This window comes from Jaculus jaculus, chromosome 3 (assembly GCF_020740685.1).
Source record: "Jaculus jaculus isolate mJacJac1 chromosome 3, mJacJac1.mat.Y.cur, whole genome shotgun sequence".
NCBI classification, from domain to species: Eukaryota; Metazoa; Chordata; class Mammalia; order Rodentia; family Dipodidae; genus Jaculus; species Jaculus jaculus.
In genome coordinates this window covers 98,833,615-98,856,619 of record NC_059104.1, presented here as the reverse complement: position 1 = coordinate 98,856,619, position 23,005 = coordinate 98,833,615, and the positions used below count along the sequence as shown (strand labels likewise).

General features: G+C 41.9%; 1 protein-coding gene across 1 annotated transcript in view; it reads right to left on the bottom strand.

The window, feature by feature from the left end:
* Positions 1 to 214: 214 nt before the first annotated feature.
* Positions 215 to 23,005, bottom strand: part of Bud13 (BUD13 homolog) — a 30,812-nt gene continuing 8,021 nt past the window's right edge. The window contains exons 3-10 of the mRNA XM_045146581.1: positions 21,908 to 21,992; positions 15,369 to 16,382; positions 13,381 to 13,598; positions 11,474 to 11,576; positions 10,033 to 10,171; positions 9,588 to 9,772; positions 9,267 to 9,348; positions 215 to 671 (exon numbers count right to left, since the gene is read on the bottom strand). Coding sequence (XP_045002516.1) covers positions 578 to 671; positions 9,267 to 9,348; positions 9,588 to 9,772; positions 10,033 to 10,171; positions 11,474 to 11,576; positions 13,381 to 13,598; positions 15,369 to 16,382; positions 21,908 to 21,992 — 1,920 coding nt within the window. The 3' untranslated portion in view covers positions 215 to 577. The remainder of the gene's footprint in view (positions 672 to 9,266; positions 9,349 to 9,587; positions 9,773 to 10,032; positions 10,172 to 11,473; positions 11,577 to 13,380; positions 13,599 to 15,368; positions 16,383 to 21,907; positions 21,993 to 23,005) is intronic.

Here is a 23,005-nt window from a genome sequence, read left to right as displayed (position 1 = left end):
CATTTCATTTAGGTCTTTAATTGACTTAAGAGTTTGTTTTTGTCTTACATAGCATGAGGGAGGGATCCACTCTATTTTTGTCTTTATATTAATAAACTATCAGCTGTATTACCCATCTTTTATCCAGTAATTTGTGATGTTACCTTTATCACACACCATGTCTCCAATATTCCTGAATCTGATTTAATATTAATTCTGTTTTCTCAGAAGAAAGACCTGTCACTCAAGAATTTTATTCACACAGCTTGCTGGATTACTCTCAGAGCCCCCAGAAGTTTATTAGCTGGTATTCTTCCCCAAACAGAATACTCAGGAAATTATTAAAAAAATAAATATGTATTTATTTTAAAAAAGAAAAAGAAAAGCACTAGCCAAGAACCAACCCAGGGATATAGAAACCACTGCTGAAGACAGTGTTGGCACAAAGTTAGGTGCTCAATCCAAAGGCCAGGTCTCAAACAGTCGTCCATGCCAGAACTGATTCAGAAACCTCTGGATGTGTGTGGGCCCTGCTTCTTAGTAATACAGCTGGTGTCTGGCTGTCCTGTGCCACCACCCATAGCACCAAAGGCCTTAGTTACATGTCCTCCACACTCCACTTGTAGGCAAGTTCCTCCACCGCTTTCTTGCTAGCAAGCCTAGCAAAGCGCTTCTGTTCAAATCCATTGGATCTGTAATAAAAAAGAGACACAATGATCAGCCATGTCCCTGAGTATTTATATTATGAACTATGTTCTTTCCTTTAAAATAATGAGTAGGAAGAAAAATAAAGCAGTTACGTGAAAATATTTCACCTACATGCAATAAAATCAAAAGAGCAAAACAAACAATGTAACCTTCTCTTAGGCCTCGTTCAGGTCCTTCGCCACTGTGACAACTATTTCAAACCTTCACCATTCTCTAAAATGGCTCAACTCAGCCAGGCCTGGTGGCACAGGCCTCTAATACCAAATACCTTCTCAGGCAGGTGGATCACAGGTTGTAGGGTCTGCCTGGGCTACAGAGTGAGTTCAAGACTAGCCTGAATAGCTTAGTGACACTGTCTCAAACAGTAAAAAGAGGTTGAAATACTCAATTCCCTATAGGAATTGTAGGATGAACCAAGAGTAAATATGAGGGCTAGGGATGCAATTCAGTGGGAGAGTTCTTGCCTAGCATGTACAAGGTCCTGGGGTCAAACCCCAGCACCACAAAACAAATAAATAAAAATGTAAAGAGATGTGCCGGGCGTGGTGGCACACGCCTTTAATCCCAGCACTTGGGAGGCAGAGGTAGGAGGATCGCCGTGAGTTCGAGGCCACCCTGAGACTACATAGTGAATTCCAGGTCAGCCTGAGCCAGAGTGAGACCCTACCTCAAAAAAACAAACAAACAAAAAATATATAAAGAGTTAAAAAACAGGAGGATATAGTGCTAGAGAGATGACTTAGTGGTTAAGTGCTTGCCTGTGAAGCCTAAGGACCCTGGTTGGAGGCTCGATTCCCCAGGACCCACGTTAGCCAGATGCACAAGGGGGCGCATGCATCTGGAGTTCATTTGCAGCAGCTGGAGGGCCTGGCACACCCATTCTCTCTTTCTCTCTCTCTCTCTTTCTCTCTCTCTCTCTGCCTGTCACTCTCAAATAAATAAATAAAAATAAACAGGAGGATGTAACTCAATGTTGAGCCCTTGCCCAGCATGGCAAGGTCCTGGGTTCAATCTGTAATGCTGTGGAGGAGGGAGTTTCAATTCACCCCTGGCTGATACCCACACATATTATAATTCAGTTGTTCACTAAAGAAACATTTTCTGACTTGTCATTACATATTAACCATTTATAACAGTCACCGACTAGCTCAGCACCTGTCCTGATGGACTTAGGAAGACATTTAGATAATAACAGAAATAAAAAGTGTGAACTACAGTATAAGTATGTGTGGGTGTCAGAGAAACAGAATCAAGATCATACCCAGCTTAGAGAGGATGGGAAAAGGTGATAGGGGCTTGAGAGATGGCTTAGCAGTTAAGCGCTTGCCTATGAAGCCTAAGGACCCCGGTTTGAGGCTTGATTCCCCAGGACCCACGTTAGCCAGATGCACAAGGGGGCACACGCATCTGGAATTCGCCTACAGTGGCTGGAAGCCCTGGCGCGCCCATTCTCTCTCTTTCTCTGCCTCTTTCTCTGTCTGTCGCTCTCAAATAAATAAAAATAAACCAAAAAAAATTAAAAGAAAAAAAGGTGATAGGAAGGATGGACTACAATGGTCAGAAGAGGCTTTATGGAAGTGGTCCCTAAGCTATGTCTGAAAAGAGGGAAGTCTTAACAGAGTGCTAAAGGTGAAGGATGGGACCAGGCCTTTGCTTACCTCTTCAGTCCATCGCATGAAATTCCATGTCACATTGTGCAAACTGTTTATGTCCCATGCCACCCCACAACACAACAAGGTTTGATATCCTATGACTTAGCACATACAAGATTCTCTTCCTTTAACAGCTCTCCTTTCCTTCCTGTGTTGGCTGGTTACTGGCATCCTGTAGCAATCAACTTCTAAGGGAAGCATTCCTGACCACATCCTCCCAAAGCTGAACTTATTCTTCCTTTGTGCTCCCCAAGCACCTTGAAAGGCTATAAAGTTGCATTGACTGACCACACAGTGTTAAAATGAGCCATTTCTCTCCTACATACAGTGACTCTGGGACACAGAGCCTGTCTCTCACTCACTGTGGAATTCCTGGCACCTAATACACAGCTATTTAAAGATGTAAGAAACATGCTAAGATCTTCCCAAAGGTATGATTGAATAACAGAAGGCTTTAGGAAGAAGAAAAATTATGAATGGTACAAATCAACCTTAGAAGCATGAATGGTATTCCAAAGTGTTCATGCATACACGTGTGGGAAATCAGAATTTATTGCTTACCAGATCTGAGTTTATTTATGGGTCTTTCCAACTCCACCATACTATAAATATTTAATGGGTCAAAAACAGAAAACAGTCCAGGCATGGCCTCACATGCCTGTAATCCCAGCACTCGGGAGGCAGAGGTAGGAGGAACGTCATGAGTTCAAGGCTACCCTGAGACTACACAGTGAATTCCAGGTCAGCCTGGGCTAGAGCGAGACCCTACATCGAAAATTTAAAAAAAAAAAAAAAAAACCCTGCCTGGACAAAATAAGCATCGTGAGCAAGTGAGCAAAAGTGGCAGAAACTGGATAGAAGTCTTTGAGGGTCTTTTTTGCTGGAGGGCAACTTCCTAATCTACACAGTTCAAGCAGGCTATAGGCTAGAAGCCACAGGCTAAGTAAGGGGCATGATGTCTTTGTGCATAATGGGAAAAAACACTGGAAAATTAAAGGGAAAACCCAGATAGGGGAAGAGGTGTAAAATGAATAAATTCACAGTATCTACAGACAAAGTCCACCCAAATACTTGATGAACCATTAGACTATGTGTGTGCCAAAGACACCTACCAGCCCCTGAAAGAGCAGCAGTCAGAAACTCAGAGAACTGAACACAGATGTTAGTTGCTGTCCACTGCAAAGGACAGAGTTCAAATTTGGCCATACTAACTGTCTGCCAGGATAAAAACAAACACATTTCAGAGGACTACAACAGAATCCATATCTACACAATGTATCATTTCATAATGTCTAGTAATAATTTAAAAAGAATCAAATATGTAAATCAGTAGGAAAATGTAATACATACTCAAGAAAACGCTGTTAGCAGGTGGTAGTGGCACACACCTGTAATTTTACCACTCAGGAGGCTGACACAGCAGAGTCTGAGATCTAGGCTACATAGAATATCTCCAAAAGAACAAAAAGCTGTCAATACAAACTAACCAGGTCTGTGTCATCTGGTTAATCAAATGTTGCAATCAGCCCACAGGACTTCAAAGCACCAAGGATACAGACTTTCCAATTCAAGAGTAATGTTCCATAATGAATGGGAAATCCCACCAGAGAAAACATGAGCCATTAAGTGGAAATTCTAGAGTGGAAAAAAATATCATAAACCAGCTGAAACAAAAAACCCACAATATGGGCTAGGGATGTAGTTTAACTGGCAGAGTGCCTGCTTACCTAGCATGCATGGAGCCTTGGAAACCATATAAAGCTGGGCATGGTGGTACACATGTGTAATGTGAGCACTTGGTAAGTGGAGGTGGGAGGGTCAGAAATTCAAGGTCATCCTGGGCTACTGGTTGAGCTAGAGGCCAGCTTAAACTACCTGAGACACTAATAGCTAGTAATTGATAAAAAATACAGTAAACAAATCAAGATACAGGTGATCTAAACAGTATTACCCATTTTAACCTAGCAGACAGTTACAAAACAGCATTGCAAGCAGAATATATTTTCTTCAAGTTCAAGTAAAACATTCACAAGTATACTAGGCCATAAAACACAACTTAATAAATTTCAAAAGTTCAAAAGTTCACAGAATATCTTCTCTAACCAAAATGGAATCAAATTGGAAATGAGTAGCAATTAGGTACCTAGAAAAGTCTAAATGCTTGGGATTAAACACATATTCCTAAATAACCTGTGAATCAAAAAATAAAGTATTTGAATTTGAAGCCAGCCATGGTGATGCACACCTGTGATGCCATCACTTAGGAGGTAGAGGCAAGAAGATCAGAAGTTCAAGGCCATCCTTAACTGTTCATAACTCAAGGCCAGTCTCTGCTATAGGACCCTATCTCAATAGTCAACTGGAAAAAAACAGGAGGAGGAAGAAAAGAAGAAAGGAAGATGAAGATGAAGAGGAGAATAATAATAACAATAAATATTATTTTGAAAAAAATCTACCATAAATTCCATAGAACACTCTCAACTTGATAAAGGATAACTTCAAAAAAGCCTGCAGGACCCAGGCGTGGTGGCACATACCTTTAATCCCAGCACTCAGGAGGCAGAGGTAGGAGAATCGCTGAGAGTTCGAGGCCACCCTGAGACTACATAGTGAATTCCAGATCAGCCTGAGCCAGAGTGAGACCCTATCTCGAAAAAACAAAAAAACAAAACAAAACAAAAAAACCCTACAGAACCAGACATGGTGGCACACACCTATAATCCCAGCACTTGGGAGGCAGAGGTAAGAGGATAACTGTAAGTTTGAGACCACCCTGAGACTACACAGTTATTTACAGGTCAGCCTGGGTTAGAGTGAGATTCTACCTTGAAAAACCAAAAAAAAAAAAAAAAAACAAAAACAAAAACAAAACAAACAAAAAAAAAAACCCTACAGGCTTTTACATTATTTGAAATAGGGTCTCACTATGAAGCCCTGGCCAGAGTACAAAAAAAAAAAAAAAAAAGAAAGAAAGAAAAAAGAAGAGAAAAAGGTCATGAAGCTGGAGGGATGGCTTAGTGGTTAAGGTGTTTGCCTGAAAAGCCTAAGAACACAAGTTCAATTCCCCAGTACTCATGTAAGCCAGATGCACAAAGTGGTATATGCACCTGGAGTTCATTTGCAGTGGCTAGAGACCCCAGTTGTGCCCATTCTCTCTGTCTCTCTCAAATAAATAAAATATTTAACAAAGGTCAGGCAAGTACAAGGTCACACATGTCCACTAGGTGGTGCAAGCATCTGGAGTTAGAGGGCAGTGGCTGAGGCCCTGGCATGCCAATTCTCTCTCTCTAAAAAAAGCTTGGGGACTTCTAATTAAGATGCTGGCATAGGAACCACGCCAAAGCAGCCTAGAGGAGAAAATTTAAAAAATAAAAAAAGCAAAATACTCTCTTCTACTAAAAAGTGAAGGGGTATTAGAAATTATCAACCACAGCAGGGAAGCAGGAGAGACTCAGATCATCTAGAGACCACAGAAGTAGGCAGAAATGGCTCCAGCAGCAGTGGTATTGGGTCTGGATGGCTGCAGCCGCCAGGCTTGGCTTGAGCTGGAGGAAAAGCCAGGGGAGGGGATTTTCCACTCACACCAGCCTCCCTGTGAAGGCAGGACACCAGGGACCAGCAAAGCAGCTTGTGAGGAAAAAGATCACCAGGACCAGTGGGAAAACATCAGCTACCATCCACAGCTTCCCCTCGACTCACCAACAATGCAAGTGCCAGCAAGCACCAGAGACCTTGGGAAGGGAGCTCACCTACACAGCATCCAGCACAGGCAATCAGAGCAGCAACCCAGTGACTCAGCCTACCTGAGCCCACAGTGCAAATAATATTCTATGCATCAAGGACCCTAAAGACTCTACCAGCAACTGTAGAGCTAATAAACACCTATAGACATGTAGCAGGATACAAAATAAACACACAGAAATCAGTAGCCTTCTTATATGCTAACAACAAATACACAGAGGATGAAATCAGAGAATCATTCCCATTTACAATTACATCACAGAAAATAACAATAAAGTAGTTGGGCATGATTGCACACACCTTTAATCCCAGCACTTGGGAGGCAGAGGTAGGAGGATCGCTGTGAGTATGAGGCCACCCTGAAACTACACAGTGAATTCCACGTCAGCCTAGGCTAGAATGAGACCCTCAAAAAAGCAAAAAATAAAAATAAAATAAAAAGTACCTTGGAATAAACCTAACCAAGGAAGTAAAGGATCTCTACAATAAAAACTTTAAAAACTCGAGTGAGAAATTGCAAAAAACACTAGGATGATACTGAAAACCTAAAACAGGGGTAGTCATGAGCCCAAGGGGTAGAACGTCTGCTGCTGTCTGGCTAAATGTATATACTATGCTCACCAAACTGCCCAGTAAGCACTTCTCTTAATGTTCATACCCATATATTAATGCTACTCTCACTTTTGGTTAGAGAAGTTTCTCTTTTCAGATAGCAGCGACCTTGGGATGACTCAGAAGGCACCATGGTGCTGAGAAGAAGTGACAGAGAAGTGCTCAGCATTGAAACATCTCTATCACACCTTCCAAGTCTCAGGATCCATTGTGGAAGAGGTGGCAGGAAGAATATAAGAGCCAAAGGAAGGATAAGACTCCTTACAACATGCTCCTCCAGATACAAAATGGCTTAGATATGCATGACCTCACAGTGCCTGACACTACACAAGACCATCATAACAGAAGGAAAAGATCATGATATCAAAATAAAAGAGATACTGATTGAGAGGGGGAAGGGATATGATGGAGAGTGGAGTTTCAAAGAGGAAAGTGTGGGGAGGGAGGGAATTACCATGGATTATTATCTACAATTATAGAAGTTATCAATAAAAATAAATCAATTACTTTACATTTTTTAATTTTTTTTAATTTGAAAAGGTCATGAATCACTACAATAATATGGAAAGTTCCTTGATATGGTTTCAGTTTCTAACCCTCAAACAAACAATTATTTCTCAAAATACATTTTCGTTTTCTACAAACTATGTGAGCTGAATTTACTTCCTACATTTTAATTTTTTAAAATTCATTAGAGAAGGAGAGAGACAGATAGAGAGAAGGAGAGAGAATGGGCACACTAGGGCCTCTAGCCACTGCAGACAAACTCTAGATGCATGTGCCACCTTGTGCATCTAGCTTATGTGGGTCCAGGGGAATTGAACCTGCGGCCTTTGGTTTTGCAGGCAAATGCCTTAACTGCTAAGCCATCTCTCCAGCCCACTTCCTATATTTTAGCTAAATATTTCAGAGTAGACAAATTCAGAACATGACTATCTCCTATTAAGCCAGACATTAATTACATTTGCTAAAAATTAAAACCATTTCATCCTGGGGTTTTTTTTTTTTCATCTTTTTATGTGGACAGTAGCTCTTTTCTTTAAAAAATAGTTGCATTAACATATAGTAATTTTATTCTTTTAAAGTTTGTTTGTTCATTTTTATTTATTCATTTGAGTATGACAGAGAGAGAAAGAGACACACACACAGAGAGAGAGAGAGAGAGAGAGAGAGAGAGAGAGAATGGGCGAGCCAGGGCTTCCAGCCACTGCTAACGAACTCCAGACATGTGCATCCCCTTGTGCATCTGGCTAACGTGGGTCCTGGGGAATCAAGCTTTGAACCGGCATCCTTAGGCTTCACAGGCAAGAGCTTAACCACTAAGCCATCTCTCCAGCCCGATTTTATTCTTTCATAGTGATTTAAATACCCTTTAAACATATCAGTTTTAATCTCTAATATAGTAAAGATCAACATAGATAATCCATATAAATGAAAGCCTCACAGGGTCCTCAATAAGATAATATAATGGGGTACTGAGATTTAAGTATCTGAAAAGCATTGTACTACATGTAAGAATAATGTTCTTTAATAGGCAAGAGGAGATAGGATCTAAGTAGGGTTGACTATAGACAGAAATAGATATAGTTCACCTATCATAGCAGACAGGAAGTTAGAGTACATAGGTGATGTTACCAGAGACTTACTCCTAAAATAGTAAGAGAATCAATGTTCAAGTACGTTTTTTTTTTTTTTTTTTGGTTTTTCGAGGTAGGGTCTCACTCTGACCCAGGCTGACCTGGAACTCACTATGTAATCTCAGGGTGGCCTCAAACTCACGGTGATCCTCCTACCTCTGCCTCCCGAGTGCTGGGATTAAAGATGTGTACCACCACGCCCGGTTCAAGTACTTTTTAAAGTGCTTTTCAAGACATTTTAAAGACACATGTACAAAGTTCCAGACCACAAACCATCATTCACCTCCTGTAGCCCTTAGAAAATATTAAATGTGACCAATGTTCAAAAACCAAAGTATCAGGGCAGGAGAGATGGCTTAGTGGTTAAGTGCTTGCCTGTGAAGCCTAAGGACCCCGGTTCAAGGCTCGATTCCCCAGGACCCACATTAGCCAGATGTACAAGGGGGCGCATGCATCCAGAGTTCGTTTGCAGTGGCTGGAAGCCCTGGCACGTCCATTCTCTCTCCCTCCCTCCCTCCTTTCCTTTCTCTCTCTCTCTCTCTCTGTCACTCTCAAATAAATAAATAATAATTAAAAAAAATAGTGTGTCCACTTCAGATGTTTACACAGAGCTTTTAAAAGTATTCTGGAAAGGAAACAGATGGAGAAATGTTGCAAACGTAAGAAATGGGATTTGTGAGCCTCAAAAGTAAGCAAAGTGCTTCTTGTTCACTTGTGGCTGCAGCAGAGAATGCAGATAAAGTGATATAAGAACAGTAGAGAACCAGGCATGCTGGCACAAGCTTCTATTCCCAGCATTCAGGAGGCTTATGTAGGATCTTGAGTTCAAGGCCAGCTTGGGCTACACAGGGAGAGCCCTGTCTTACCAAACAAAACAATAATAGGGAAGGTTTGGGTCAGGTGGAAAAGAAAACAAAAATATAGGAAACAGACTTACCTGTCAACTCCATCCCAGCGATATCCAGGCCAAATATTAAATCTGTTGGGAGGAGGTGCTGGGCCATTATAGCGAGGCCTCGCTAATAACAGGAATGAGAAAGAGAAAAGTTAGCACCTGTAGAATATATTCAGAGCTGGATGGCAATGGGGGGAAAATTCTACTTGGCATTCCTGCTGTGTTGAACTTAAACCAACTGACAAATACAGAGAAGATCCAACAGTGAGGGACTGCCTTCTTTGCCTGGAGCTATGTACAGGCATCTCGACGATTCTCCCTCCATTAAGTCACCTGTAGCTCCAATGAATCCGATAGTCTCACCTTTCTTATTCTTGTTCTCCTTGGCCTTGTTCTTCTTGATGAGGTTGGCCATGGGGTCCCCCTCTCTTTCTTGTTCCCTCAGCATCCGATCCAGATCTTCGTCATCAATATAACGGGCCAGAGGCTTCTGCATCTCCTTAATCGCATCCTCCACATTCTGTTGCTGTTGCCGGCTCTGGGCAAGCCTAGGCAAAGAAGAACCATCTTGCCTGACGTTGCCACACTACTCTTCAATATATCACAATGCCACTTAGAGCACTTTCTTTCTGTCGTAGCCAAGGCCAAATATTAAGGAGGGTAAAATTCTCAGAGTAACAAGAGGATTATAGTATCTTAGGAGATTCTGCATACCAAATGTTCCTTCCCAATACCAGCTCTGAAGACAAGCACAGCAATGCTATGCTTCAAGCCTATACTCTTCTTTCCCATTCAGTGGTGCCCTTACCCTTTTCCCCATTGGGCATACAGCTCGTCTCGCTCCGAATCCTTCTCTGCCTTTCTCCTTTGTTCCAGACGTTCCATTTTCAAATTCCTCTTACGTCCAGACTTGTCTCGAAATACTGTTTCAGCAAACTGAAACTGAGCTGCAAATAAAAATGGTATATTAAGTCAAAATAAAAACTAACGTTCTAAGGCCAAGCGTGATGGCACATGCCTTTAATCCCAGCACTCGCAAGGCAGAGGTAGGAGGATCGCCATGAGTTCGAGGCCACCCTCAGGCTACAGAGTGAATTCCAGATCAGCCTGAGCTAGAGTGAAACCCTACCTCGAAAAACCAAATAAAAATAAAATAATCTTCTAGCAGTTGATATCAACTGCTTGGGATCTTGATGTTGGACAAGATCTTTTACTTCTAGACACTACCAACATCTAGAATCATATTGAGGAAGGGCCTGAGAATTGACAGTTTTCAGGACAGAAAGAACCATAGACCTAGGAGGTTAAAGTGATGCAGAATCATGGTAGCAATGAAAAGTTTAAGCTAACTGATACAACAAGCTACACTTAAGAAAGAAGGATGGAGCCGGGCATGGTGGCACACACCTTTAATCCCAGCACTCGGGAGGCAGAGATAGGAGGATCGCCGTGAGTTCGAGGCCACCCTGAGACTCCATAGTGAATTCCAGGTCAGCCTGGGCTAGAGTGAGACCGTACCTTGAAAAAACCAAAAAAGAAAAAGAAAGAAGGATGGCCTGGAAAGATGATTTAGCAGTTAAGGAGCTTGAAAAACCAAAGGACCAGGTTCCATTCCTCAGGACCCATGTAAGCCAGATGCACCATGCATCTGGAGTTCATTTGCAGTGGCTAGAGGCCCTGGCACACCCATTTTCTTTATATGCCTCTTTCTCTAATAAATAAATAAATTTTTTTTTCAAAAAGCACAGAAAGGAGGGAGCCAGCCAGGGCAGAGAGATGACCCAGTTAAAGGTGCTTGTTTACAAAGCCTGATGGCCTGAGTACCCACATAAAACAAAATCAGGTGCATAAAGTGGCACTGCATTTGCACTTCATTTTGCAATGGGAAGTGGCCCTGGCATACTCATTCCTCACCCCTGCCCCCACCTCTCTACTTATAAATAAGAATATTTTGAAAAAAGAAGCAGCAGCAATTGCTGCTGCTGCTGTTGTTACAGGGCTGGAGAGATGGCTTAACAGTTAAGGCGTTTGCCTGCAAAGCCTAAGGATCCAAAACCCACGTAGGCCAGATACACATGATGGCTCATGCACTTGGAATTATTTTGCATTAGCTGAATACCACGTTGTGGTCCATTCTCTCTCCCCACTCCCTCCTCTTTCTCTGATAAAATAAAATAAAATTTTAAAAGGAGTAATAAGAAAAGAAGCTACATAAGCCTAAGCTAGCCTCTACCCTTTTGCATGCTCACCTCCCAATGCCATCGTTTCTTGGTCCTGATTCCTGTGTTCCTGCTGCTCTCGCTGTACGTCAGTTACCAGGCCAGTTTTAGCCCCAGAATACATATGTGCAGCCTGTGCAATGAAAAAGGAAACATCCAATACCAATGACACACGATAGCAGCCAGCTTCACAGTTTTGGGGGTTTTTTTGCTTGATTTTTTCAAGGCAGAATCTCGCTCTAGCCCATGCTAATCTAGAGGAATTCACTATGTAGTCTCAAGCTGGCCTGCAACTCACATCTATCCTCTACCTTGGCCTCCCAAGTGCTGGGATTAAAGGCATGTGCCACCACACCCAGCAGAGAGAGTAAGAATGAGAATGGGTGCACCAGAGCCTCTAGCTATTGCAAACTCGATGCATGCACCACTTTGTGCATATGGCTTTATGTGGGTACTGAAGAATCGAACTAGGTCATTAGGCTTTATGGGCAAACATCTTAACCACTGAGCAATCAATCTCTCCAGCCCCACAGTTCTATTTTTGTTTGATAATCAGCAATGACCAGACCAAAACTCTAGCTTGATATTCTCACTATTGGACATAGAATTCACAACATGGAAAAAATACAATTGCATTTTATGGAAGCTAAGGTTTATCTTGTCCAAATCTCATAGATATTAAATACCAAAAGAAGTATTCAAAACTGTAATTAGTTTCACACAAGATTCATGCTATCGATTCCACTCTGCAAACTACAAGCCTAGGATTGGAGAGATGGCTCAGTGGTTAAAGACACTTGCTTGCAATGCCTGAAGGCCCAGGTTCAATTCCCCAATACCCATGCAAAGCCAGACACACAGAGTGGTGCACACATCTATAGTTAGTTTTCAGTGGCAGGAGGCCCTGGCACACCCATTCTCTCTTTCCTCCTCTTCACACTCTGTCCTCTCAAAGAAATGTGTGTGTGTGTGTATACACACACACATACATATACATATATTTACACACACACTCATATACATATACATGTGTATGTATGTATGTATTTTTTTAAGGAAGACCACAAACTAAATGCTACAATTTAGTCTATGAAAAGAGGAAATTTTCTGGGTGTAGCTGTGCATGACTGTACTCCCAGCACTTGAGAGGTGGAGACAGGAGAATCAGGCATTCAAGGTAGATTTTCAAGTAAGTTTGAGGACAGCTTGGGCTATGTGAAACCATGTCTCAGAGCAACAACAAAAAAGAAACAGAACAAATTGTGGAGATATTAAAAGAAGATTTGTGGAATTACAAGGCTATAAAAGGCAGAAACTTCCTGGGAAATCTGATACAGGCTGAGCACCTCTAATTCAAAAACTTGAAACCCAAACCTTTTTGAGCATATCATTATGGCCATATAATAAATACAATAGAAGATATGACCACAAGAAAATTTTCTACTAATCTCCATTTTGTATCAAAATAGCAACCCCCAAAGTTTCATATTTTAGAGTATTTCACTTTCTGAGATTCAGATTAGAGATGCTTACCTCATCAAGTCAATGCAAATAATCCAATATATGAAAAATTCTGAAATCTAAAACAATTCTATTTATTTACTCATTTATTTTGGGGGGGGGTGTTGACACAAGGCCTCATTAGAATCTAGCCCAGGCAGGCCTCAAACTCACAGTGATCCTTCTACCTCACCCTCCCTGGTGCTAGAGTTAAAGGCATGCACTACCATACCTGGCCTAGAACACTTTTAGCTAAGGGATACTCAACTTGTGCTTATAAGTCATCTTGGCAGAATAATAGCCAGTATTATCTTTGGAGAGAGAAAAAAGCTCCAGAACTCCTTTCAATTCAGATTTACTGTACTGCCTCTTAATCTTCTGGCTTGATCCTCTGTGGGCTCACTTTAAGAGAGAACACAGCTCCTGAAAATCCCTACCTTCTTCCTAGGAGGCGGACTCCTCCGAGGTGGAGACAGGTCAGAATCAGATGACTTGCTCCTCCTTTTCCTCCTTGGTGGAGAGAGATCAGAATCAGAACCCTGGCATCTCTGTCTATTCCGTGGAGGAGATAGATCCGAATCAGAACCTTGGGGTCCTAGATTTTGTCTTTGCCGTGGAGGAGAAAGATCTGAATCTGAGGTTTTAGGGCCAACACCTGGGTAGGAAAAAGGGTTCAAAGTGACTCTGATGTTCCTGAGATGAAGAGTTTATATGAGATTTCCTAGGACTAGAAGAAACGTCTAGATTAATGTTGTGGCAAAGCTCTGTGGCCTGGTGTAGGGTGCTTGCCTAGCATGTTCTGAGGCCCTTGTTTTGGCTTCTAACATCAGGAGAGGCAGGAAGGATGAATTAATTCCCTTGAAAGAACCTTAAAAAAAAGAACTTACCAAGCTAAGGTACAATACTTATTTAGTCCTAAGAAGAATTATCCCTAACCAAAACACAAGTATAGATGACATGGGAGAAGACTCAAATCAAAGGCAACTTTCTAAATCACAAGGCAGGATATGGACTGGGCTTCTATCCTCTCATAACCAGCCTCTAGCTTCTGCGATGATTATCTGAGCTCTCAACATACTATCTTTACTCCAGTTACCCCTACCACTCTGCCCAAGAAAATGGGCAAAACAACTTGAGGGTGAGTCCTCTGTGGGATTACAAAAGTCACAAAGACCTAGAACATGGTGATGTCCTTACACTAAAGAATAACAAAGTATTTTCATTTTAAAAATTAAAGCTGGGCTGGAGAGTTGGCTTAGCAGTTAAAGTACTTGCCTGCAAAGCCAAATACCCAGGTTCGATTCCCCAGGACCCACATTAGTCAGATGCATAAGGTGTCACATGTGTCTGGTCTTTGTTTGCAGTGGCTGAAGGCCCTGATGTGCCCATTCTCTCTCAAATAAATAAAAGTTTAAAGATAAATAAATTAAAATTAAAATTAAAGCTGGGCTGGAGAGATGGCTTAGCAGTTAAGGCACTGGCTTGCCTGTGAAGCCTAAGGACCCAGATTCAACTCCCAAGAATGCACATAAGCCAGAGGCACAAGGTAACACATGCGCACAAGGTCATGCATGCACACAAGATGGCACACTTCTAGAGTTTGGTTGCAGTGGTTAGAGGCCCTGGCACACCAATTCATTCTCTGTCTCATTAAAAAAAAAAAAAAAATAGAAGTACCTAGGGATAAAAAAAGATGAGAGTAAAAACTTTTACTCAATAGGCCTATTCTAGATGACAACATTATAATTCACCTTCTAAAAGGCAAGCTAAGATGTGAACCAACAATTTTAAAAGCACTCAGACCTTCTGACCTACTAAATACACTGCTCAACTTCCTAGGAAACCTGTCTAGATGGAATCAAGTTTCCAGGAGATCAGAAGCAGACAGAGAGATAATCACAGGAGTGCCAGAGTGTGTGTACATGGATGATCACCACACAACTGTACGAGCAAAGTTAGAAATAACCAAAAGCATGCAATATTAGGGAAATGGCTGTAGTATAATACATAAAAATTCTATGAACACAGAGATGAAAATTCTGTTCAGTACAGACAGCAGACAAAATTACACATGCAACAGTTATGTTCTGCACAGCTACACAAAATGTGCACACCAAAAAGGACTCAAAGGGCATTGGCTACAATACTAATGATGGCCTCTGAATGACAGAAATGTGTGTCATGTTATTGGTTTGTGTGTTTCTGTACATTCTACAGTTTCTGCAACAAAAAGGCAGTAAGCACATTGATGTGGAGTAGAAAGAATAAGTAAAATACATAAAAAATTTCCCTCAACCTCTGTAATCTTTCAACTCTCCTAAGCCCAGCCTTTCTTTTTATCAAAGAAACACTCTCACATTCCCTGGGGTTAAGCTCCTCCCTCATGCAACCACACACTCCCCTTTATAATCAAGCCACTGCTTACCTCCAAATTGTGATTTCGCTTGCTTTTTCCGTGGAGGAGAAAGGTCCGAGTCATACTCACATTTGATACTCTTTAAGAGGGATGGGTGAGAGGGTTCTGGACCCTTCTGGTGTGAAGTTTTGCTAAAGGACCTTTCTGGGGCTTTACTACTTTTGGTTCTGGACAGGGAATTAGCAACATTAGGTGGCAAATCAGGGGAGTCACGATGGGCCTTCCTGAGATGCTGTGTGTTTGAAGAGACAAGAGTCCTCCTGTGTTGGGATGTGTCAGGGGAGCGGTGACGGGCCCTTCTGGGGGAAGAGACACCTGTGGAACCATGATGAACTCTCCTATGAGATACACCTGAAGAATTACGATGAGACTTCCTTGGGGAAGAAGGATCTGGAGAAATTTGATGGACTCTCCTTGGGGGTGAGGCATCTGATGAGTCATGGCGGACCCTCCTGGGAGGGGACGGATCTGGCATATCTTGACGAAACTTCCTAGGGGAAGATGGAGCTGGAGTATCTTGACGGACCCTCCTGGGAGAAGACGAATCTGGGGCATCATGACGGGCCCTCCTGGGAGGAGATGAATCTGGGGCATCATGACGGGCCCTCCTGGGAGGAGACGAATCTGGGGCATCATGACAGGCCTTCCTGGGAGGAGATGAATCTGGGGTATCATGACGGATCCTCCTGGGAGGAGACGAATTTGGTGTATCATGACGGACCCTCCTGGGAGGAGACGAATCTGGGGAATCATGACGGACCCTCCTGGGAGGAGACGAATCTGGGGAATCATGACGGACCCTCCTGGGAGGAGAAGGATCTGAAGTATCATGATGGGCCCTCCTGGATGGAGACGGATCTGGGGAATCATGATGATCCCTCCTGGGAGGAGATGGACTTGGGGAATCATTACGAACCCTCCTGGGAGATGGATCTGGTGTATTGTGGTGAACCCTCATGGGAGGAGATAGACTTGGGTCATCATGATGGAACTGTCTATGTGAAGATAGGTCTTGACTGTGACCTAAACACAAAAGCAAACAGTCAGATCCCATTAAGTGCTCTGTTCACCCTTTACTTAGTTTCAAAAGATACCACATTGCCAGATGTGGTGGCACACACCTTTAATCCCAGCATTCAGGAGACAGAGGCAAGAGAAAGATGCAATGAGTGAGTTTGAGGCCTGCCTGAGACTACAAAGTAAATTCCAGGTCTCAGCTACTCAGAAAGTCCAAACATCTGCCTGGCGCTCTTATTTAGGGGCAGTAAACTAGCACTCACAGATTGAGTATAACTCCTCGTATATGCCTACCAAGTTCCCAATGTACAAAACATTTTAAGCACCTTTTTCATAGTATAGCCTGCAATGTAATCAGGGTAGGTAACTTTGTTTTACAGATATGAAAACAAAGGTTCTGAAGAACTAAGTAATTTCTTTTCTAAGGTCACAGTTAATAATACAAGAAGACAGGCCATAACCCTGGTGTTTTAATTCCCAGTCCAATTTTTCCCCCAAGCCTCATTTATAGTCTACCTATTAGCTTCTACTGATACTTTACAGTTTTGCTCATTCTTCTTTCAAAAGACAAACTATCATTGAGACCTGTACACATCAAAATGACATTTATTAAATATTTAATCCATGTCATCATGCTCCTTGTTAAAGGTGGGGAAATTGGCTCAGTGCTTAAAGGCACTTAGTTGGTTTGGTGGTTTGAATTAAGTATCTCCCATAAACCCATGTATTCTGAATACTAGGTCCTCAGCTGGTGGCAATTTGGGAATTGGATCCTTACTGGAGAAGGTGTGTTGCTGGGAGCAGGCTTATGGGTGTTACAGCCAGCTTCCCTTGACAGTATTTGGCACACTCTCCTGCTGCTGCTGTCCACCTGATATTGGTCAGGAGGAAATATCCAGCCTCTGTTCATGCCACATTTTCCCCTGCCATCATGGAGTTTGCCCTCAAATCTGTAAGCCAAAACAAACTATTTCCAGCTGCTTTGGGTTGGGTGCTTTCTGACAGCAACAAGAAAGTAACTGCAATAGCTAGAAATCTTGCCATCCTGGGATTAATTCCCCAGTATCCACATAAAGCCATATGCACAAAGCAGCACATGTGTTTAGAGTTCATTTACAGTGGCAAAAAGCAATGTATCCATTCTTTCTCTCTCTTCCTTTTCTCTGCTTGCAAATAAATAAATATTTATTAAAAGAGTAGGGAGGCCGGGCATGGTGGCACATGCCTTTAATTCCAGCAAAAATTTGGAAGGCAGAGGTAGGAGGATTGCCATAAGTTCAAGCCCACCCTGAGACTACATAGTGAACTCCAAATCAGCCTGAGCTAGCATGAGACCCTTTCTCAGAAAACCAACCAAACAAACAAACAAACAAAAAAGAGTAGGGAAATCACAAGGGGAAAAAAAAAAAATCAATCAGCTGGGCATGGTGACATATGCCTTTAAACCCAGCACTCAAGAGGCAAAAGAAGAAAGATCACCATGAATTCAAAGTTAGCCTAGAACTACAGAGTAAAATCCAGGTCATCCTGAGCTAGAGTGAGATCCTATCTTGAAAAAAAACCAAAAAAGGAAAGAATCAAACATTTTACTGATTACCTATTTACCTATTATGTACCAATGTTTTATAGTGATTACGTAACTCAAAGAGCTCTAACTGCCCAGTCAGTTAACATGTAGTACTGATACAAATTACATAATTCTCACAAGTCTAGTAAAAAAATATTATTCCCATTTCATAGATATAGAGCTGATACTCAGATTAAACAATCTAGCAGTCATACAGCTAATATGTGGTAAAGTAAATATCTACAACCAGATCTGCATGACTCCAGAGTCCATATGTTGTTAAGGGAAAAACATGTCAGACACAAAGGCATAAATAGTATAAAATATTTACAGCAACTGGACCATTTTATATATTTTATTTATTTATTTACGAGAGAGAGAGGCAGAAATAATGGGTACATTAGGGCCTTTAGCTGCTGCAAATGAACTCCAGATGCATGTGCCACTTTGTGCATATGGCCTATGTGGGTCCTGGGGAATCAGACTTGGGTCCTTTGGCTTCACAGGTAAGTGCCTTGACTGCTAAGCCATCTCTCCAGCCCAGCAACTAGAACATTTTAAAATTCCAGTTCCTCTTCTCCCTCTATTTCTTGCCATCAAGCTCCATGGCCCAAATACAAAAATAAATAAATAAGTAAAAATAAAATCCTGCACTTCACGGGCTACCTGATAGGAATCCTTTCCAAAAGTACTGATGTCAATGGGGAACCTGCATCCATGAAGTTGATAAATTTCATGACATTCATAAAAAGGAGGAAGGGTATGGGCTGGAGAGATGGCTTAATGGTTAAGGTGCTTGCCTGGAAAGTCAAAGGAACCAGGTTTGATTCTCCAGGACCCATGTAAGCTGTAAGCCAGATGCACAAGGTGGTGCATGCACCCGGAGTTCATTTGCAGTGGCTGGCAGTTCTGGTGAGCCCTTTCCCCCCATACCAAAAAAAAAAAAAAAAAAAAAAAAAATATATATATATATATATATATATATATATATATATATATATGTATGTATGTATGTATGTATGTATATATATATGTATGTATATATATATTTATTAAACAAGGAGGAAGGGTAGAAATCAGTGTGGATATTTCTAGTAACAAAATAGGGTAGGGAGAAGCCAGGCATGGAGATGTACTCCTTTAATACCAGCACTCAGAGAGGCAGAGGTAGGTGGATCATTATGAGTTTGAGGCAACCCTGAAACTACACAGTGAATTCCAGGTCAGCCTGGACTAGAGCGAGATCCTACTCAAAAAAAAAAAAAAAAAAATTGTATATACATATAATATATTTATTTTATTTGAGAGAAAGAGGTAGAGAGAGAGAGAATGGGTATACCAGGGGCTTCAGCCACTACAAATGAACTCCAGACGCATGTGCCACTTTGTGCATCTGGCTTACATGGGTCAGGGGGAACTGAAACTGGGTCCTTTGGCTTTGCAGGCAAACGCCTTAACTGCTAAGTCATCTCTCTAGCCCCTAACTGACATTTTTACAATGTTTTGTTTTTACTCTCTACAGCTGTAGGACAAATAACTTAATGGTAACAAAAAGACCACAGAAAAACATCCTGAGACTCCATAGTGAATTCCAGGTCAGCCTGGGTTACAGTGAAACCCTACCTCAAAAAAAAAAAAGGTAATTCTTTCATCCTTCATATATGAAAAATGAGTATGCATCAGGAATAAACTGGAGTTAAGCAACTATCAAGAAACAAAAACAGGCTGGAGAGATGGCTTAGCGGTTAAGTGCTTGCCTGTGAAGCCTAAGGACCCCGGTTCGAGGCTCGGTTCCCCAGGTCCCACGTTAGCCAGATGCACAAGGGGGCGCACGCGTCTGGAGTTCGTTTGCAGAGGCTGGAAGCCCTGGCACGCCCTTTCTCTCTCTCTCCCTCTATCTGTCTTTCTCTCTGTGTCTGTCGCTCTCAATAAATAAATAAATAAAAATTAAAAAAAAAAAAGAAGCAAAACCTAACTGTACAGCATGATAGCACACTCCTGTAATCTCAGCGCTTAGGAACCTCAAGCAGGAGGACTGCTACAAGTTAAGTCCAACCTGAACTGCACGAAAGCTTGTCTCAAAAGATAAGAAAGGCTGGGCATGGTGGTGCACACCTTTATTCCCAGAACTCAGGAGGCAGAGGTAGGAGGATAGCCATGAGTTCAAGGCCACCCTGAGACATGGTGGAATCCAGGTCAGACTGGGCTAGAGTGAAACTCTACCTTGAAAAACCAAAAACCAAAAAAAAAGAAAAAAAAAAAAAGAAGCAATAGCAGCAAGACCCTTGTTTACAAAAGGGGTAGAAGGGAAGCCAGCTTATTTCCACTGGTTATATTACTGCTAGGACCAGGTTTGTATGTCTCTAGTCCATGTTCCTTAGTAAGCAGGGCACCCCATTAGTCCTAAGAAAAGGGGGAATGTATATATGTAAGTAGAATGATTGTGATGGGGAGGTAATATGATGGAGAATGGAATTTCAAAGGGGAAAATGTAGGGGGGGAGGGAATTACCATGGGATATTTTTTTTATAATCATGGAAAATGCTAATAAAATTTTTTAAAAAAATAAATAAATAAAAAGAAAAGGGGGAATGACTGCTATGCCCCAGGGGATGATTTATCAGTGAACAGTAGTAGGGTGCAGGAGTCAAATACTATTAGCAATGAACCAAAATAAAGCTTTTCTCTTAAACCAAAAAAAAAAAAGGTCTTCACACAACCAGATGTGACAAACAAATTGTATTGTTTTTGCATGTATGCACTATCTGTGTGGATACACACACTTTTTCAGGAACAAACCTACAGCAACTAGAAGACCTCAGATGTAGTGTCTCATGCACTGCCCACTTTTTAAAAAATTAATTATTTGCAAGAGCCAGGCGTGGTGGCACATGCCTTTAATCCCAGCACTCGGGAGGCAGAGGTAGGAGGATCACCATGAGTTCAAGGCCACCTCGAGACTACATAGTGAATTCCAGGTCAGCCTGGGCTAGAGTGAGACCCTACCTTGGTAAAAAAAAAAAAAGTAACCATTTGCAAACAGAAAGTGGGGTGAGGAAGAGAATGGGCACCAGGCCTCTGCAAAAGAACTACAGACACATGTGCCACTTTGTGCATCTGGTTTTACATGGGTGCTGGGCAAGCGAACCTGGACTGGCAGGCTTTGCAAGCAAGCACCTTGAACCACTGAGCCATCTCCCTGGGCCCTATCTATCTTTTTTGAAACAGGGTCCCTCACTGGTTTGGAACTTACCAAGTGGGCTAGCCAGCAAGTCCCAGGGATCTTTCTGTTTCCACCTCCCCAGCACTTGTATTACATGCTCAACTTTTTTACACAGATTCTGGGGATCAAACTTAGATCCTCATGCTTGCAAGGTTGGTATGTTAATGACTAAACTGTCTCCCCAATCCACCCCTCAATTTTTTCTTTACCACTTAAATTACTAACATAGGAAACAGCCCCAGAGTAACCAAATAGATGAATCTGCACTGTGAAGTGCCAATATTTAAGGAAAAATAGAGAAACCTACTCACAAATTGAAAAGACAAAACATTGGACCCTGACCTCAACATGAGTCCTTTCAATCTAAAAAAGGAAAGAGGTAAAAAAAAAAAAAAAAAAATTCTCCAATCTCTTTTCCTGTTCTCACATACTCCTCCCATTATCCTCCACTGATCAAGTGTTCTTTAATCCTGAGCCAGAGAGAAGCATATCTGCAAGGCTCCTGAGTCATGTTCTGACTCCAATAACCTGAACACCAGGAGGAGCAACAGGGATGTGTGGTCTCTAATACCCACATACTACTATTTCTGAAGGAGTCCTGAATTCTTTTTCCCACTGTATTTTTCAGATCAATGACAGTGAAACAAACTATGCAGCCCTTTAAAAGTATAGAACAGAAACAAAACAAAAAGGTCTACCCTATAAGTGGGAAATTTACCTTTATCTCTTGTTGAAACTCACCTCCCAGAAGCTTCCATTTGGCACTAGAGCGAAAGGCTTCCATCTGCTTCACCTCTTCTGGACGCTCATCCACAAACTCAGCCACCTGTGGGAGTGAGGACACGAAAAACCGAGATTCCAGCCAAAGAGCACTGTCTCATGAACTTGAAGCTCTAACCATTCCTGTCCCCAACACACCAGTGCCCACATATCCAAAGCAGCCATGAGAAAGCTGCAGTGGTCCTGTTATACTTGTTCCAAGTACCTAACTTTCACCGTACTGACTTAACTGTAGATCTTTAACTAATTGATTTTCCCTTCAAAGTTTAATTTTTTTCATTACTTATCATTAACCAAGGACTTCGGGCACTATGAATTCTTTATTTGTGGGTAGTCAAAAGGATAGGTCTTGGGACTAGAGATATTGCTGAGTTGTTAAGGTGCTTGCCTACAAAGCCAAAGGGCCTAGGTTCAATTCCCAGGACCCAGGTAAGCCAGATGCCCAAGGTGGCACATGCACCTGGAGTTCGTTTGCAGCAGCTGGCGTGCCCATTCTCTATCTGCCTTTCCCTCCTTCCTTCCCTCCCTCCCTCTCTCTGCTTCTCTCTCTGTAATAAGTAAATAAAAGTTTAAAAAAATTCAAAGAATAGGTCTTGAATCCAACCAAAGGGAATTACTGAAATATAAAATTATTGAATGGTCAGGGGTTTCCTATCCTCCAAACTCCCAAACAAATCAAAATCTCTAAGCTGGGCAAGATTGTGTACACCTTTAATCTCAGCACTTAGAAGGCAGAGCTCATAGGAGGACAGCCGTGAGTTAGAGGCCAGCATGGAGTAAGTTCCAAGTAAGCCTGGACTAGAGTGAGAACCTGCTTTAAAAAACAAAACAAACAAAAAAAAAACTTCTCTATAGTAAACTTCATAAATGATCACTCACTGAATCTCTCACAGGGTACTTCCTGATTAAAAACCTATCTTACGAAGCATACCACTGCGGTTTTTGAAGGGTTAATTTTTGTTTCACTGGACTCCTGTCTACCCTCATATAACTTCTTCCCCTCCATCCTAACTATGACCTTTGATGCAGATAAACCACTTTCCACAAGAGAGACTTTTA